Source organism: Megalops cyprinoides, chromosome 11 (genome assembly GCF_013368585.1).
Source record: "Megalops cyprinoides isolate fMegCyp1 chromosome 11, fMegCyp1.pri, whole genome shotgun sequence".
NCBI classification, from domain to species: domain Eukaryota; kingdom Metazoa; phylum Chordata; class Actinopteri; order Elopiformes; family Megalopidae; genus Megalops; species Megalops cyprinoides.
In genome coordinates this window covers 10,830,437-10,847,221 of record NC_050593.1, presented here as the reverse complement: position 1 = coordinate 10,847,221, position 16,785 = coordinate 10,830,437, and the positions used below count along the sequence as shown (strand labels likewise).

General features: G+C 45.2%; 1 protein-coding gene across 4 annotated transcripts in view; it reads right to left on the bottom strand.

The window, feature by feature from the left end:
- LOC118785533 (FERM, ARHGEF and pleckstrin domain-containing protein 1-like) overlaps window positions 1–16,785 on the bottom strand; it is a 93,975-nt gene that overhangs the window by 70,843 nt on the left and 6,347 nt on the right. For all 4 annotated transcript variants that reach the window (XM_036540254.1, XM_036540257.1, XM_036540255.1 and 1 more), the window contains exon 2: window positions 12,097–12,289. In XM_036540254.1, coding sequence (XP_036396147.1) covers window positions 12,097–12,267 — 171 coding nt within the window. In that variant the 5' untranslated portion in view covers window positions 12,268–12,289. The remainder of the gene's footprint in view (window positions 1–12,096; window positions 12,290–16,785) is intronic.

Here is a 16,785-nt window from a genome sequence, read left to right as displayed (position 1 = left end):
CACATCCAATAGGCTGGCCTCGAGCTCTCTCACAGACCAGGGATATTCTCCCCAAATTTGGATTCTGATAAAGTTCCTTTTTGAGAAATTGTAAGCACGCTATACAGTTTTGCCACAGGTTCAGCCCAGTGACAAAAAAGGGACTCTATGAGAACACTGAGTCTAGGCATGTACCAAGGAAAATAAATCTTCATGTGAGGCATTCCAAATAAAAAAAATATTTCAATATAAGAATAACATTTGAAATTCAGATACTCAAACATCACTACGCAGTATATAGTAATCGCCTGTTTGGATCTTCAGCACTGAATTATTTTCTCCCAATCAAAATGGCAGATATGGTAGAATAAACATCAAACATTGACACAAAGTCTCCATGGAAATTGAAAAAAAAAAGCCTTGCATGCTAAAGTTCAAATCACATGTTTAATACCATTTTATGCAAAAGCTAAAATCCCATCTTCTATGCAGTCAAAATGAACAGGCTAATTCATTTTAATTACACATCCACTTAATGTTGAAATGGGTGGCGTGTGTCTGGTTTTTCCCCTTGCTTTGAGGCCTGGTTGCTAAGAGACCGAGAAGAAAACCCAAATACCATACATAGACAGATATATGATATAGTCAAGAGCACAAGCAGGCTTCAGGCGTACACTGACTGTTAGACCTGGCTGAAGCCTGTTCATCAAAAATACATTATTACGAACAGATTTCCAAAGCACTGTGAAAGATTATGTGAAGGTCTGGAGAGACAGTCATGTTTGCATGGGCACTGTGAAAGACTGTGAAACTGTGTGGAATAGTCTGCAGCTCTGGTGCGGTAAGTAGGTCACATGGGGTGACAGCACGTCCCAGAAGCCAGCAGTGCCCAAACTCAGAATCGGTCCCGCATCGCTCCAAAGCACCAAAAGCTGTGCGTGGCACAGTGCCAGCATACGCTCCCGGCAAACCGAACGAGAGGTGGACCGCCTGTCCGTCACCTAACTGCACCTCACAGGCCCTGAATGAAAAACAGCACGGCGTAGAGGTTAAGCATCCAGCTTTGTAACGCAAAAACTGCCAGTTTGATTCCCACTGCTGCGAGTGCGCTTAAGCAAATACGCAGAATTGCTTCGGCAAACATCCAGCTGTATAAATGGAATACGTGTAAACCGCGCAAGCCGCTCTGGATGAGACTGTGTGCTAAGCAAATAATGCTAATAAATAATGAAAGCAGACTTCTCCCAAACAGCCTTGTGTGTCACACCGTAGGCAAAGGAGGGTCACCCCACTCCTCATTATTGAATTTGTTTTCCCCTCACAGCCAAAAGAGGCTGCCACAAACATGCAATCACATTAAATCATATCATGTAAACATGATCCCACCAGCTGAACTATTTGGGGCAGAAGGCTTTTTTTTGGGGGGGGTGACGGCCAGTCTTTCTTTCCCGTGGGGCTTCTGTCTTGATCGGCCCAATCTCACATCAGCTTCGGTGATGCGCCTGGAAAGGTGAGCGCCTGGAAGCGGAAAAAGATTTTGAGCCACTACAGCACAATCTACACTGAGAAAGAGGTTCTGCCATCTACGATAACTGCTGAAAGGAAAAAGCTGTCTTCCTTTCCATCAGACGGGCGTTAAAATGACGTGTGAGTGAGGATCAGGAGTGAATCTCAGCCTGGGAGCGCCGGCCTGCAACCAAATATTTTTGAAATATGGATTAATTTTTTTTTTTTTAACAGACTGACCTTTAGAAGAATGCAGAGGGAAAACAATCATGTGGCTTAAAAAAAGAATAACAAGGAACAGAGCCTAAATACTCCCAGACAAAGAGCTGCTCAACATGAATCACTTTACAAATAGGACAGAAAGCTTTTTCAATTTGTGGATTGGAAAGCAGACACTGGAATATGGCTTTATCTTGATTAAGAAAGGCCACAGCTCCCCAACATTAAGCATATGACCAGTGAATAAAGAGCACCCTCTTCACTCTCAAAGACCTGAGCGGCAGCCCCAGTGGCGGAGGCTTAATTGTTCGTACATAAATCTGCCAAGAAAGCAAGTCTGTTCTGACATGTGTAGAGAGGTGAGGAGGGATTTGTTTCTCACTACACATCAAGCCCCGTTTCACACGGAGGACGCAATAAGAAGGGAAAGAGCTGACAGGCCCCACGGAAAATAAAACAAATCCAAAAGCTATTAGCCTTTACGTTCGTGTGTAGAAAGCTAAATAAACAAGCCTGCTTTGAAGCGGAAGGTCATTCAACAACATGGGTCTGGTTTTGATGTCCGTGCCAATGGCGGGGCCCACGGAAAGATCCATAACCGCGCAAACAAGAGTCATCTGCTGTCCTGACTGACCTTTAGGCGACCTGGTATGGGCAACCTCCCTTTTTTAATTGGCAAATCTGCAACCAATTATGAGAGTATTTAGGCTCTGTTCCTTCCTCCAAAATTAATAAGCCTTCGCATGCAAAAGGGAGGCCGCTAGCTGACAGATTCAATTTTGGCTTCATAATGATTCCAGCAATAAGGATAACTCCAGGGTTACGCACGACCACAGCCCACAGATGTTCAGCTGTGTCCGCCGCATTCGAACAGCACTATAATGGATTTAGAAAATCAACACTAGGGCTTCCTCCTCAGGCAATTAAAGCAATGTTCCAGAGAGCAAGCTTAAACAGTGAATACAAGACAAAACATTACAAACATGGCTGGATTTGGTTTTAAATTCTACTGGACATGTGGAGTTAGTTACATACTTGACAGAGAAGCATAGGGCTGTATTTTAGGTCTGATTGCTTTGATTGACAGCTTGGAAGGGGGCATTAATTAGAGCCAAGGTAGAGGGCCAGGGTCAAGCACAATAAATAGTGTCTCTAGAGGATACAATCTCCAGTAATTTAGACTGGAGTGCTTTATTTGTGATAACCAGTACAGAGAAACATCATTTATTCATTTGGCTGGTGCACTCAAAATGAAATACAGAACAATGCATTCAATATGGCAAAACAAATCTTTAAAAGGGCAAGTGGAATGAACAGGAAACTAAAGCCACTGAGCTGAATTCACTATGATCAGACACACCACTCAGAGCATTCACGCCAAATTGTTTTTGGCATGAACAATTTTATTTGATATTTATCACAAAAATTAATATTTTCTTTATCATTACATTGTGGTCACAGAGACCCTCACACACTCACTATCAAGGACGTAACCACTGTGTCCAGGCACCACCAAATCCCCCCCCCCCTTCTTTGACACATCTCTCAAGGCCTGAGATAAACAAAACACTCAACTTAAATGCACACCATTTTCAGAGACAATTACATCAGACAAAGGTCTGTCTAATTACACTGGGGGTCAGAAACGAGCATGTCTGGTCTTGTCAGAGGCTAACAGTCTGCCCTCTGAGGGGACTCCTGTGGACTGTGCAAGTGTATGTGTGGGAGCCTCTTTCTACCTTCAAAGAACACAGGGGACTAATTATGTCACTTACAGTGTATGAAGGAAACCCCATGCACTGACTTCTGACTTTCCAGGTCTGGCAAATGACCGAGACTGGATGGCTCCAAACCAGGACCCATGAAATGACAGCAGTGTGCAGCCTTGGTTTATTACAATTAAAAATCACTTTGGGGTCCCACAATGACAGCATTAAACTCTTTTCTTTTTGAGACACAGACAGCAGAAACCAGTGCCCGCAGAGAGGACTGTGAAAACAATACTAATGTAGTTAGAAGTGCACTGACCACGGACTTTACAACTACAAATTGTGCGGAGATGAAACTGCATTGACTGAGTTCATGGGAGACTGGGGGAGCACATATTTTCTTTCTGTGCATTCACATCAATGTATTCTGATAAAAGAGGGTCTACACAAGACCTCATTCAAGTTTCATGTTGAGTGACATTGCATCTTTCACTGGTTTAATCTCATTTTGTTTGGACTACCTGCTTCACAAACAGCTATCTGAAATAACAGCTGAGGTTTCAGGCAACCTACTTTCAGGGCTTTCGGCATGCAAGAGTATTTTTCCAAGGTGAAAATGCATGACAGCTTTATCAGAGCAAGGGGACACATTTTTAAGCCCCGTTCCAAATCTGTCTTTCCTCAAATCCTCACAGAGAAAATATTCATAATAATAATTACAATTCTTCCATTTCATTTCTGTTTGCTGATGAGATAATCAATGAACCAGCCACTGAATCAATACAGTCTGCACATGGCGCGCGGTACTGTACATGCTGAGAGAATTTCATTATTGCCTCACAGCAGGAAGCGTGTACATTTTCAATAAAGCAGCACAGACACCACACCGGTAATGATTCCTTCATGTCTCAGTCTGCGTGCAGCAAGCTGAAAGGGTTACACGTGTTCCTGTCGCAGACATCAAAACATGTTGCTCCCAGTCTGCAATACAAGCACAAAACAAAAAGCAAACCCACCCCCACAGGCACACACACAAACACACGCCTGTGCACACATACGCACAAGCAATTTCCCCTCCGCAGTTCTCACAGACCTCAATCATCCTGACCCAGATATAGGGGGCACCCCCCTTGTTTTTCCCTTTCCGCAAAGAAAAGACCCCCTTCTGAGAACCCCTTAGAACAATATCAACCTGGCGTTCTTTTCGAGATTTAACCCAACAACAAAATCAAGCCTTTCTGTCATTCTTTTTTTCCTGCAGAAATAAGTCTGAGGGAAGCGAAAGAGTAAATTGGAGGTAAAAACGTGCCTCTCCTCGCCCCCTGCACGTCCCTTCCACCCAATAGGAGAGCGGTCCTCTACAGGCTGTCACGACGCTACCCTCAGTCCCAAAAAGCCACCAGGTAGCCTGGCAGAGCTGCCTTCTGCAGGCAGCCGCAACACTGCCTTTGTCCCCGCAAAGCCATTACATAACCTTGACAATGTTGTGTCTACCCAGTGCTGCGGCAGGCCCAGGGACACTTCTCTGTGAGGGTGCATGCATCAAATACAGGCCCCAGGATGACCCACCCGAAATGTGCTTTGAGCCTAATTAGGCCAAAAGTCATGTTAAAAGGTCAATGAAACAGATTAAAATGCGTGGTGACAGAAAAAAAAAATGCTACTTAAAGGACAAGTTGAATGGTTGTTAGACTGAATCTTGGCTTAGATTTCACCACGCTCTTTATAAGCATTTCTGAATTAGGGGAATTTTTCACATACGCACCTGAAAGCATATATCCCTCAATATCAGACCAGAATTAGCTGAGAGACTGATTTCTGAGGCCTTTCAATCACACACCAGTAATCCATTTTGATACGTATGGAATTACAGAGCTGCAGCTCTGCCTCGGTCGCCTGGATTTAAGGGTCATTCATCTATGAAGCCTTTGCAGTCAACGGAGTGAATTTCAATGAAATATTTCACAATGGCTGCGCTTTCAGCAGAGAATTTCTCTCAAGATGAAGTGTTGTTGGTTTTAAAGTCCCAAGACCTCCCTCACCGGGCGCCCGGGATCGCAGCGAGGGGAGAGGATCAAAGATCTGTCCGGACTGCTATCGAGTGTCAGTCCCTGAGATTTGAGCGACCCCTGAGATGGGAGCGTGTAAAGCCGTCACCCCGCCACGACCCCGAAGCCCCGCGCTCTATTCAGCAAGGCTGAGCACACACCCCCCGCAGCTGTATCACTTTCAAAGGTCTACACCCAGACAGACACAAAAATGTACTCTGCCTTGGGAATCCAAAACGGGGGTTCCTTTGGCTGGTTTTGCCATCTGCGAGCCTGGAGTCTGGTATCTGATCCAGTGCAGAATGTTTACAAGCCGACTGTGACATGAGCGTCATTCGAGCGGTCAGACCGCTAGCCCACCCTAATCCCACACAGATCACACAAAGTACAAGTACCCCCCCCCCCCACCCCCCCGAGCAGAACCCCACCCCCTCACACTCTGGTTAGTGACCTCCCCCCCAAACATTCCACCTTTTAAGAAGCCAAAACAAAGCCGCACAGCGACACCGCAAGCACCTCAAGCGCACACCCGCTGAGTAGCGCTACATGATCAGCACCGCCTTCAGCCTTATCCCTCACAGTCTGACGCATTTTCAAGCTGTCTGGTGGGGAGATGTGAAATTGGAAGGTTCTGGAGTCACATGCTTGTCTGAAACTCTTTCAGAATTGGCTGGTCTGCTGGGGTTGAAGAGGGACTCGCAGGCTTGTCAACTTGTCTCCAAGATGCAAAGATAACCAAAATGGCACTAAAGCAAAGTTCCAAGAATTTTTTAGAGCAACTTGCAAAAGGAGATTCTGTTCTAAAAATTTTCCACAGTAGGGAATCGGCTTTTCTTCAATTACAGAAGATCCTGTTCCTTCAGGACAAAACTGCAGCAGGATAAAAAAATAATGAAAAAGACACTCTGCATTCAGTGCTAAATGAGTCAAAAACAAGTGCAAACAAGAATAGTGTCAACGTGCAGGAATGATTCACTTTATCCCGAAGATATGAAATTAATCTCGTACAAAAGGTCACTTATATTTATAACATGAAGCTGTGCTTTCTTTCTCTTTTTTAAACAGACAGTCTCAAAGAATTTTGCTCTGCTGTAAAAGATGAGTACTTGCAGTGTCCACTGGGAAAAGCAGCAACAGAGTGGCTCCCTAAGGGAGAAGCTGCAAGGTTTTCACAGGAAGTCTTTCTCCAGCCCCCGTTAGCTGTGTGAACCCAGCTTAAAAGACTGGAGCTGGGCACCTGCCAAATTCATCCCAGCAATACGGGACAGTGGCGGCCGCACTCCACCAGCTACTAGATGTGTTCTTCAAGCCTCCATATAAGGAAGTCTTTTCTTCTCCAATTCCCCAAACCTGCCTCTCTCTCTCTCTCTGTGTCCCTCCATCTCCCAACATATGTCTCCATTTTACTCCCACTTTCTGTCTCTCTCTTTCACTTGCCTTCATGTGCTGAGTCACTCCCTCACTCCCTCACTCACCCACCCATTCCAGGCAGGAAGGACCACGTGTAGACCGCATCAGTAGGTTTTGGTTCCCAGCAGAATCACACAAACTTCCGGTTCCTGCTTAACCCCACAGAGCACTTCACGAAACAGCAGTAGGACACAAAGTGTCCCAGGGCCCGCTGAACTTCCACAACACTGAGGGAATGCAGAAGAAACCACAGAGGAAGCACAGACGGCATTACTTGTTGTCCATATTTGACGTGTTTTCCAAACATAGCCCACAGGACCATATGGCTGAACAACCCTCACAGTGCAGCTCCTTGCCTCTTTTAGTAGGCACAACTTACTTCAACTGGATATACAACTGTTCAGATAGTGGCTCAGGAGCCACACTTGTAACCCTAAAGTTGCAGGTTTGATGCCCAATGCAGTTATGCAGTTGAGCAAGAGATTTCACCTTTATACATAAAGTGAAACTTCCAGCTGTATAAAGGAACATTAACATGAAAAAAACGTAAAGAATGCGAAAATCTCCATGTGAGAGTGTACACTACGCTAATAAAAAATAATAATGATTTTTGACATTCTGACAAGAGAAACTGAGCCAAACAGTATGGTTTCTTTATCCCGCAGTGACATTAATTCAACGGAGCACAGCCCTTCTTTACGTGTTATCTCAGGGAAAAGCAGGCCTGGTTAAGACAGCAACACTTTGAAGACCCAGAGGGCTTTGTTTACACATTTATGATTTCCCTCAACTGCAACTACACTCCCCAGAGTCCCAAGAGAAAAAGCAAAATCTTTCATCCATCTTACGTTAGATTTTTTTTCCCCTTTTATTGCCTGAACAGTATCCATCTATGGCTTGGCTAGACAACAGCACAGCAGTTAACTAGAGTGACAAACCACTTTGATCTTAAATTCAGCTTTGGCTGACAGAGAAGAGACTCGTTGGAAAATGGCTAGAATAGTTCTGAATTCCTCAAGAGTGGGTGTGGTAATGTTATTTCTGATGCAAAAGATTTCCACTGCACACTTAACCACTGGTAAGATAGTAAAGGTTAAATTGTGCATCAGGCTTTATAAGAAGTGTAACTCCATAAGATCTTCACAAAACATAACTTCTGCACGAGCAAGACATTATTTTATAAAACAGCTAGTAGTAAATGTTGGCATGTCTGATGGCTTACAGTATTTATAGCACATGCTGTCATGCCCGTGATTTAATATTTTTTTTTTTTTTTACATAACATTCGATATATTGCTCTGTGTCAGTCATGTAGTGGCTTATGAATGCTTCATACAGTAATGCTTTCATGCTCATAATGGAATTATGCATGTTTTACAAGGGTCTTGTGAAGTTATGCTTCACATAAAGTGTGACCAAAAATCTAACATCAACATAAATGGCATGTACAATGATATCAGTGGCCTTTTTTGAGGAAGACACATTTAAAAATACATTACTTCTTTGGTCCAGTGTTCCTACACCTGGTTATTTTAATGCTGACAACCAATCTCCTTTTACGAAAATAACGCAAAGGCACTGGGATCAGTAGCTACCAGCCTCATGCAGAATGCTGGAGAGGACTGAACCAATAAGGGAAATTTGCTATGACCGTACTGCCCCAAACACAAGGCACTGCTGATGCCTTCTATGGTGAGTAAGAAAACTCATTTGCTTTTTCCGTAGTTCCCTTCTTTGTAAGGGGAAGGGGGGCGGTACATTATAATCAGAACCACCTTGTATTTAGGCCAAATGGTACTCTCCAAAATGATGTCTGAGTCAGAGAATGTCTCAGACACAGTACAGAACAGCTAACAAAAACCATTCCCATCACCCCAAGAGACAGACAAACATCTCATCTCATCACTTATTTTCCTGAAAGTGTGGAGATTATTAAAGTTATTAAAGTTAGGTGACAGGTTCTATTGACACCACTCAGGTGATTGGTTCTCTGTCACAATATCACTGCTCCTATCCTTCCACGGTCTCTCTCTAACACATTCCGTGAAAGTGCTCTGTGACAATTCCTTTGTTGCAAGCAGTACAAGAATGTAAGAATCAAAATTTTAATGACGGCTTGATCAAACGGCGCGTCTCTTGCGATCTGACAGATCGTCACCCACCCTTTCTTATCTGGAAGCTCTTTGACTCTCAGCTCTCTGCCAGTCCCACAAGTGTCATAACAATGCCATCAATTACTCTCAGCAAATTGCTGACACCGGCTGTGGCACAAAAAAAGCAAAGGTGCTTTCAATTAAAACCAGTGACGCCAACGGCCGTTGCCTCTCCGCCTTGAGTGCAACCAAAGCGCTCTGTGGGGAGAAGGAGGCCAGCAGCCGAAAATGAATCGGGACGCTCTTCTTTACTTTTACGAACGGGAGCACGTAAAGCCCAAACGGTGGCGGGGCAGCTGATGGGCCCTGCTCCAACACGTCAGCACTAAAGCAGGCATTCCAGTTCTTCCGCTGAGGGGTGTGTGTGTGTGTGTGTGTGTGTGTGTGTGGAGGAGGGGGGTGGATTTAACCGTCGGCGGAATGCCTCCAAGGTGACGAGCTGAAATATTCAGCAGTCAGAGGATCGCCCTTCGTCCTCCATGTATATTTCAGCGAACAGTGACACCGCGGGTCAGTTTGCCGACACGGGTGTGACGGCACATTCAGAAGGTGTCTGCAGAATGGAAAGAGCTCATTCTTTAGCGGTTTATTTAAAGCTTACTGGGATGCACACATGCAAAATAGATCTAGTAACACATCTCATGGAAACAACATACACTCCCACAACAACTGGGAAAATTTATTTGTATTTAAGAAAACATTATATTACTGGTTTTAAGATGAGACTACTAGATATAGCAAACTTGTTGCCGTCACACAGACCTTACTGGTTTTAAGATGAGACAAACAGACACAGCAAACTTGTTTCCGTCACAGACCTTCTTCAGCGTATAGGTGGGCTGGTGTCATATGTAAATTTAAAGATGATGTGTGCATTGAAACAATGCTATTGACTACAGGCGTAAATCCACTCTTCACTCTTTCAGTCAAGTAAGTAAGTAAAATTTATTTGTATAGCTCTTTTCAGAGCTATAGACATAAGTCACAAAGTGCTTTACAAGAACATTAAACAATATAAGAGAGAAAAACACAGAAGACGAAATGACCACCCAAGCCACGTGTTTAAAAAGAACAAAGCTAAAAACTAAAAAACACAATACATAATAAAAAATACACAATACACAATAAATACATAAAATGCAGACCTGGTGTATACAAATTACACAAACGCCTGTCTAAACAGATGTGTCTTTAGCTGCCTTTTAAAAGAATCCACAGAATCAGCAGACCTTAAGGGTGTGGGCAGAGCATTCCATAGTTTAGGTGCAAGGGCCTCGAAAGCCCAATTGCCACGGGTCTTTAGGCGGGTACGTGGGATAGACAGTAAATTTAGCTTGTTTGACCTAAGAGAGTGAGCTGATGAGTGAGGGTGAAGTAGTTCAGGCACATAAGCAGGAGCGTGACCGTGCAATGCTCAACCCCATTATTTGCATCAAATCGGCAGACCAATGCATAAACATAACCCCCGCACACATTCGATGGCAAGGGCTTGCCACTGACTACCCGGTCCTACAGCTGAGCTCGCCAGGCCCTCTCACAGCCACAGAGTGCAGGGGCTTTCAGGAAGTCCCCAGCCTCTTTCAGATAAGCCATCATGCCCAAACAGACCTTTAAATCCTGAGAAATATGGACTCCATTCTGTTCATTGTGCTCCCTGACTCCCTGCAGTGCATTTACCACTTCCCAGGCCACAGTGGAAAAAAAAACCTGTTGCTTTGTTAATGTCCCTGCTAATTCACAACAATTCCCCGATCCCCTCATCTTTTACCACTTAACAGTCCCCAAAGTGTTCACTTAATATGCTAGCTTTCACATGCAGCAATTCAGCAGCTGGTGTGCTTGTTGGCTATGTGTGATTATGGAAGTATGACACTGTGAGAGAAACACTGTAAAATATCAGCTTTTTAACCGCTTCAAGGAGCGATCATAGATGGACAGAAATTTTTGTTCAAAAGCTGGTTAGACAGGCAGTGTAATCAAGTAGCAGCAAACACGCTGAAGCTCCCATTATTGGCCATGATTTATTCAGGTGGATCTCTCCTACCCAGAGTCATTGGTGCCATGGTAACCACTCACTATTCCGCCCAAAGTTCCAAGTTCACGGCTCAGGTCACACTGAGCGCACAGCAGGACAGCAAGCACACAGGTCACCAACAGAAGCCAAACAGATACAATCTGGAGCGAGGCCACGACAAACTCTAGGAGCGCCCCCCCACCCCCCCCCACCCCCCCCCGCCGGGTCTGCCCTCACACCTTCCCTCCCCAGCAGCCTGTGACGTACACGTGTGCCATTGAGCACTTTGGGAGATCATCTTCAGCTAATGCGCTGACAGCAGATAAGGCAATGACATCAGCAGCATGAACGGGCGAGAGGCCCTGCAAGCCTGCTACGGGCACAGGTGATTCAGACCTGTAGTGACCATGTGACCAGAAGGTAATCTCGGCTAATACAAGGGAAAAAAAAAAAAAAAAAACACACAGCAACAGGCCTGTCTACTGTGCGTCCTTCACCAAAAGAAACCGCAGGTCGCTCCTCTCCATCCCTCCTGACACCTCCCTGCCCGGAGATGAAATTAAAAGCCATTCGAGCCGGGGTGCCCGGCATTCTTACACAATTAGACTAATCGCTCTTTGGGCCCATTCATGCAAGGAGCACCTTGAAGTTTAATTCGGTTGCCATGCCAACCAGTTTCCCGTAACAACAGGCTGCCGTCGGCATAAAATTCCCTCCTTATAGCAAGGAAGGAGATAAACGCAATGACAGAGCCCTGCATTAGCCAAGCTCAATTTGTCTTTTTATCTCTTTTTCCTTTTGCAGTTCAGTTCATGCTTTCAAAAACTTTTTTACTTTTTTTTTTTGCTGGTGGTGGAGGGAGGGTGGTGGTGGAGGGTGTCTTTTAAAAGGATGAAATTCCATTCTGGTTTGCTTGGGGCGCGCCCTTCATTTCATACTCACTGCCTTCCAATCACCATCTTGACTCCATGCGAGTCACAACCACGCTCACAGCACCAGCACCAGCACCAACCCCCCCCCCCCCCCCCCCCCCCCAAGGGCGTCAAAGTGAGACTCACCGAAATGTCAAAGACCTCCTCGGTGTCGTCCAGCATGTGGACCCTGACGGAGACGTGTCGGCCCGGGGGCATGGCAGGCAGCCTGTGTCCCGGGTCCAGGGTGCTGATCCCAAAGCTCTCCTGAGCGCCCAGCCGCTGGCCGGCGCTCGATCTCGGCTCCGGCTCCGCCATTGTCCCTCTGGCGGCCTCGTCTCTGCGGCGGGGGAGGAGACACGGTCAGTAGAGACACGGACAGAGACATCCACACTCTCCCTCCCTCCTTCATCTCTGACTGCGACGATCCAAACATTCACGATTCTGTCGATCAATGCATTCGAGCAATCACTGAACAATCACTGCAGCTCTAGTTACACCGGATTAGTTTTGCTACTTCTTGTTTGTCCAAGATAATGGAGAACATTCACATTTAATGAGCTCTTATTTCCCGGTCGCTGCATGCCAATCACTATTTTGATTACATGAAGGTCATATGCAATGCTGATTGCAGACGCCTTTTGATGTCCAAGCTTCCCTGCCAGACATGACATTTTCATGAGAAACCATGTGACTGCTTCGGATCCAAGTCAATTGGCCACAGGAGACCAAACTGAACCCCTGACAGAAGGAAAGGTAGACCTCTTTTCATCTGAGATGTACACGAAACAGAGGCTGGCTGGATTACAAAGCAGGGAAAAATCAAAACCCAGAAGTGGGAGAGACCAGCTGGCGCTTTTGCAATTCTACATCATTAGGAATGGAAACAGTTTCACTCTCAACAAACCAGTTGGTAGGAATGTTACCGTTGGGAGGCGCAATTAATTCAGCCTTTGTTAATTTGTCACCTTGATTGATTTCCAAGGTGCTGGACCGAGTTTCACAAACGAGCATCTAAAGAGAGGTGGGGCTCAGAAATGCTGCCAGTGACGGCCTATTTACTGCACAGAAGGACTGTTGCCATGGCAATTTGAGAATCTAGACCGAAAAAGAGCTAGGCCATATCTCAGAGACAATTAGGATGCCATGAAAGCTAGGGAAGGGGCATCTATTCCTGGATCTGTGGACAAAATTATCTGTGGCACAAAGAGAGCTTGATATGAAAGGAAAGAGTGCAATTTCAGAATAAAAGCCAGAGGAGTGAAAAGAAGCACAACTCTTTTCCCCAGCAAAGGGGGTGTGGCAAAGACCCACGTGACAGTGAGTAGGCACCAAATCATCTGGGGAGCCCTTTCACATCTAACCCACAGAGTTCAAATGCTTATCCTTTTGAGCTCAGAACACAGTCACTCATTGCTGATGTGAAACCCCCCTCAAATGAAAGCCCATTGGGAGCTAGAAAGACCATTGTGGGCAAGGCATAGTCCACCATCCCTCATTTCTTCATCTCATTTTTCCAATACCGACAGGAGAGAACTACTGATTATTAATGCAGAAACATATCGAAATCTGTCAGACCATTTTAACAGCTATCTACCTAACTACCAGTTACACTGGTTGCTAATGGTTGGACTATGAACTATGATGAGGCAAGAGGTCCTTCCATAGCACACTGCCCCTCAACTTAACCCGAAGAAACATTGTTTACTGCACCGCCGGGGCAATCAACCCGCATGTCAATACAGCAAGTGGCAGCAAACGACTAGTTTTGCAACTAAATAAAATATTAGATGGTGACAGGCCGGATCCTTAATGTCAAATGTGAAAGGGCTCCAAAACATTACCATAGCGTTGCCTCTGACTTGTGGCTACAGGGATAGATAAAAATAATAAGATGAATACTTATAGCTTCATGCCAGACCAAGACAACCCCTTGCTGGTTTTGAATTTTAGCCAAAAAATCTTCAAAAACATTTACCTAACTTATCTAAATCACTTATCACTTACATATAAACATTAACAGACAAAATATTTTGGAATCTAGTCTAAAAAATAATGGATCAGCAGACTTACAGCAGTTCACGGTCAATTTAATGAAGTAACAGATAATTTGCTGAATGTTCAGTTTTAGCATTAACAATGAAGCGTAAAATAGAACTCAAATCACTACAATTAGAAACAATTGTTCTGTAATTACTAATCACAAGCAATTACAAAACATCTGCCACAGCAGAAACTGCAGCCAGGGCAGGCCTTCAACAGTTGAACGCTGAAGGTAATTTTTCCAGAGTCAGGGAACTTTCTGTCAAGTGTCTGAGGTGAAAGTTTTATTTTTATAGTGAGATGTTACAAAGGAGGAGAAAGTTGAACTCTCTTAAACTAGCTTTCAAACTCCAGGCCACTTTTTGACAACGTGTCGATATCTGCTTTGCAGCAGGCAACAGAACAGCCTTAGAGATGAGCGTCCAGGCAGCAGCAGCACCAACAGCAGCTACAAAATCAATAACATCCAGCCTCCTCTCTTTCCAAATGAGCCCAGACTGGAAATGCAATCGACTGGACAGAACAGGGATTGTACAAAGGCTTTTCAGAATCTGGAAAACGCATCATGTCAACAGTCGAGCCCTCTAGAAACAGGGAAGAAACCAATAAAAATAAATTCTGTGAACATGTGGGAATTTCCTCAGGTTCCTCACTGCCCACTGGGCTTGTTCAGGCTTGCGCTTGCCACACCGCCTCTGGCCGTGACACGGAGACTGCAACATAACCTCAGAGTGCACCCAGGTAGCGCCCGCCGGCTGGCCTTGCAGCAGAATCATTCCCTGTGGGATGACCCAGCCCCTCCAGCGGGCTGGTAGAAGATCACAGTGTTTACTACACATTCCATGGTGGTGATGTCATCCCGGGAACCTTCATGGCAACAGTGAGGGCCTTTGAGAGTGGGGGTGTTTCGGGGGGGGTGGCAGCGGCCTGCTCAGAGTCACAAATGCCATCTCGCATACTGAGGAAAAACAGTGGAACAAGAATCCCAGAACCTCATAGTGAGGGGAATTCAACTCCCCCATCCAAAAAACGTCGAGAGTCAGCAGAACCCTTCAAAGACTTGCGTGCTTAATGTGAGATTTACTGTTCTGGCCCTCCCAAGATATTAGGCTTGCTCAATGTTGCAGGCAAGAGTGAAGCTGAATGCCAAAAGAGAGCTGATGTCTAAACTAAGTGAATAGACTTTCGCAGAAATCCAATACTCTGTTGGATTGTGTCACTCAACTCAAAAGAATCTAAATTCTGGAAATGTACTATTTCTACAGGCCTTGGTATTTTACCCATACAAACCCTGCTGACTAAACATCAGAACTGTGTGTGTGTTGATTTTTCTCCAGCTTCTGTTCATAATGATTTATTTAGCATAGCCATCACTCAGTTAAGAGTAAGATCACACTTGTGCCCTACACTTGGGAAATATTTCATGGCAACTACAATTTGACAAATGCATACAAATTAATGTATTCATTAAACCAGGGAGTAGTGCATTGGGGGACTAAGAGACAGCAGGCAAAAAAGAAGCCAAGCCCCCTTGGGACTTTGACCATCCGACTAAAAAGTGAAGCACAGACATTGGGACGCTGCTGCGAGTTTCTTCAATTACGCCTCTTTTGACACAGTGTGCAGTGGTAGCCACTGCGGGATATCACTTTGGAGACTGTCCCCATCACCACCCCGCAAAACCTATTCCATATCGATAATGATTACGTTTAGAGGCGATGAGTCAAATGCAGTTGAAGGAATGCATGCAACAGATGCTAACGCTAACGCAAAACGAGGAGGACACTGCGAACCAGTGAGTGTGCTATGTGCAGCGCTAAGAACTAGCCACTGCTGTTAATGGGCTGGTGTGAAATAAACACACACCAGCAGGACAGCAGCACATCTAAATACAAACAGGCTCTCACACAGTGACAGTATGTTCCAGCCTGTCAGTATCTGCCTCCTTTGAAAATGAAAGCATTGATTATGGTGATAAAAGAGCGCATGTGGGACGGCGCTGAGCGAGTGATTGCCACAATGCGCAGTCATCTGGCCTTTGTCTGCCTCCTTTATCAGGCCTGACCAGGAAATAAAGCCGTCTGTTTACAGCATAAATGTGAGATCGGCGCATTGGGCACGCACGCTGAATATTCAACACATCACAACCGGTGTTCTTGAACAGTTCCCGTAATGGCTCACCTCAACTTGAGCAAATGGCTTTTAAAAACCCACACCTGCATGCAGCGCCAGGGGCATTGTGGGAAAACGGCACTCCCTCCCTGCAGGTTCCAGTAAATGGGCAGGTAGGCCGAGGCCTCCAGCTTACCGAGAGCAGACATGTTCCCTTGCACAGACAGAGAGGTAGAGGAAAAACACTCTCTCAACCTCTCTGTCCAGGCCCTCGGGCTTTTCACTGAATAAATACAAAAAGAGGTCTTTTAATTCCTCTCCCAATCCTAGTTCCAGATCACAAATCTCTGGCTGCGACACCAAATCGATCACTGTTCCCGTCACCCTGCTGCGGATTAAGTGATGCTCTGGGACACCCTCTAGCCTCATCAGGACTTTCACTGCTAGCAACTACGTGCCACTTTTCACAACAAACCTCCATTACAGATGACACGACAAAGACACCCCCAGTGTTACAACTACTATAATGCATTTCACTAATGCACTGTGAATAACAAACAGACACAACATTTCCACCGGCATTTCAGAGAGCAATTCAGAGCTATTAAGGTCAGATTCCTTGCTCAAGGGAACATAAATAGTGCATCTACATCTGGGAAGGGACCCTGCAAGCTTTGTGCA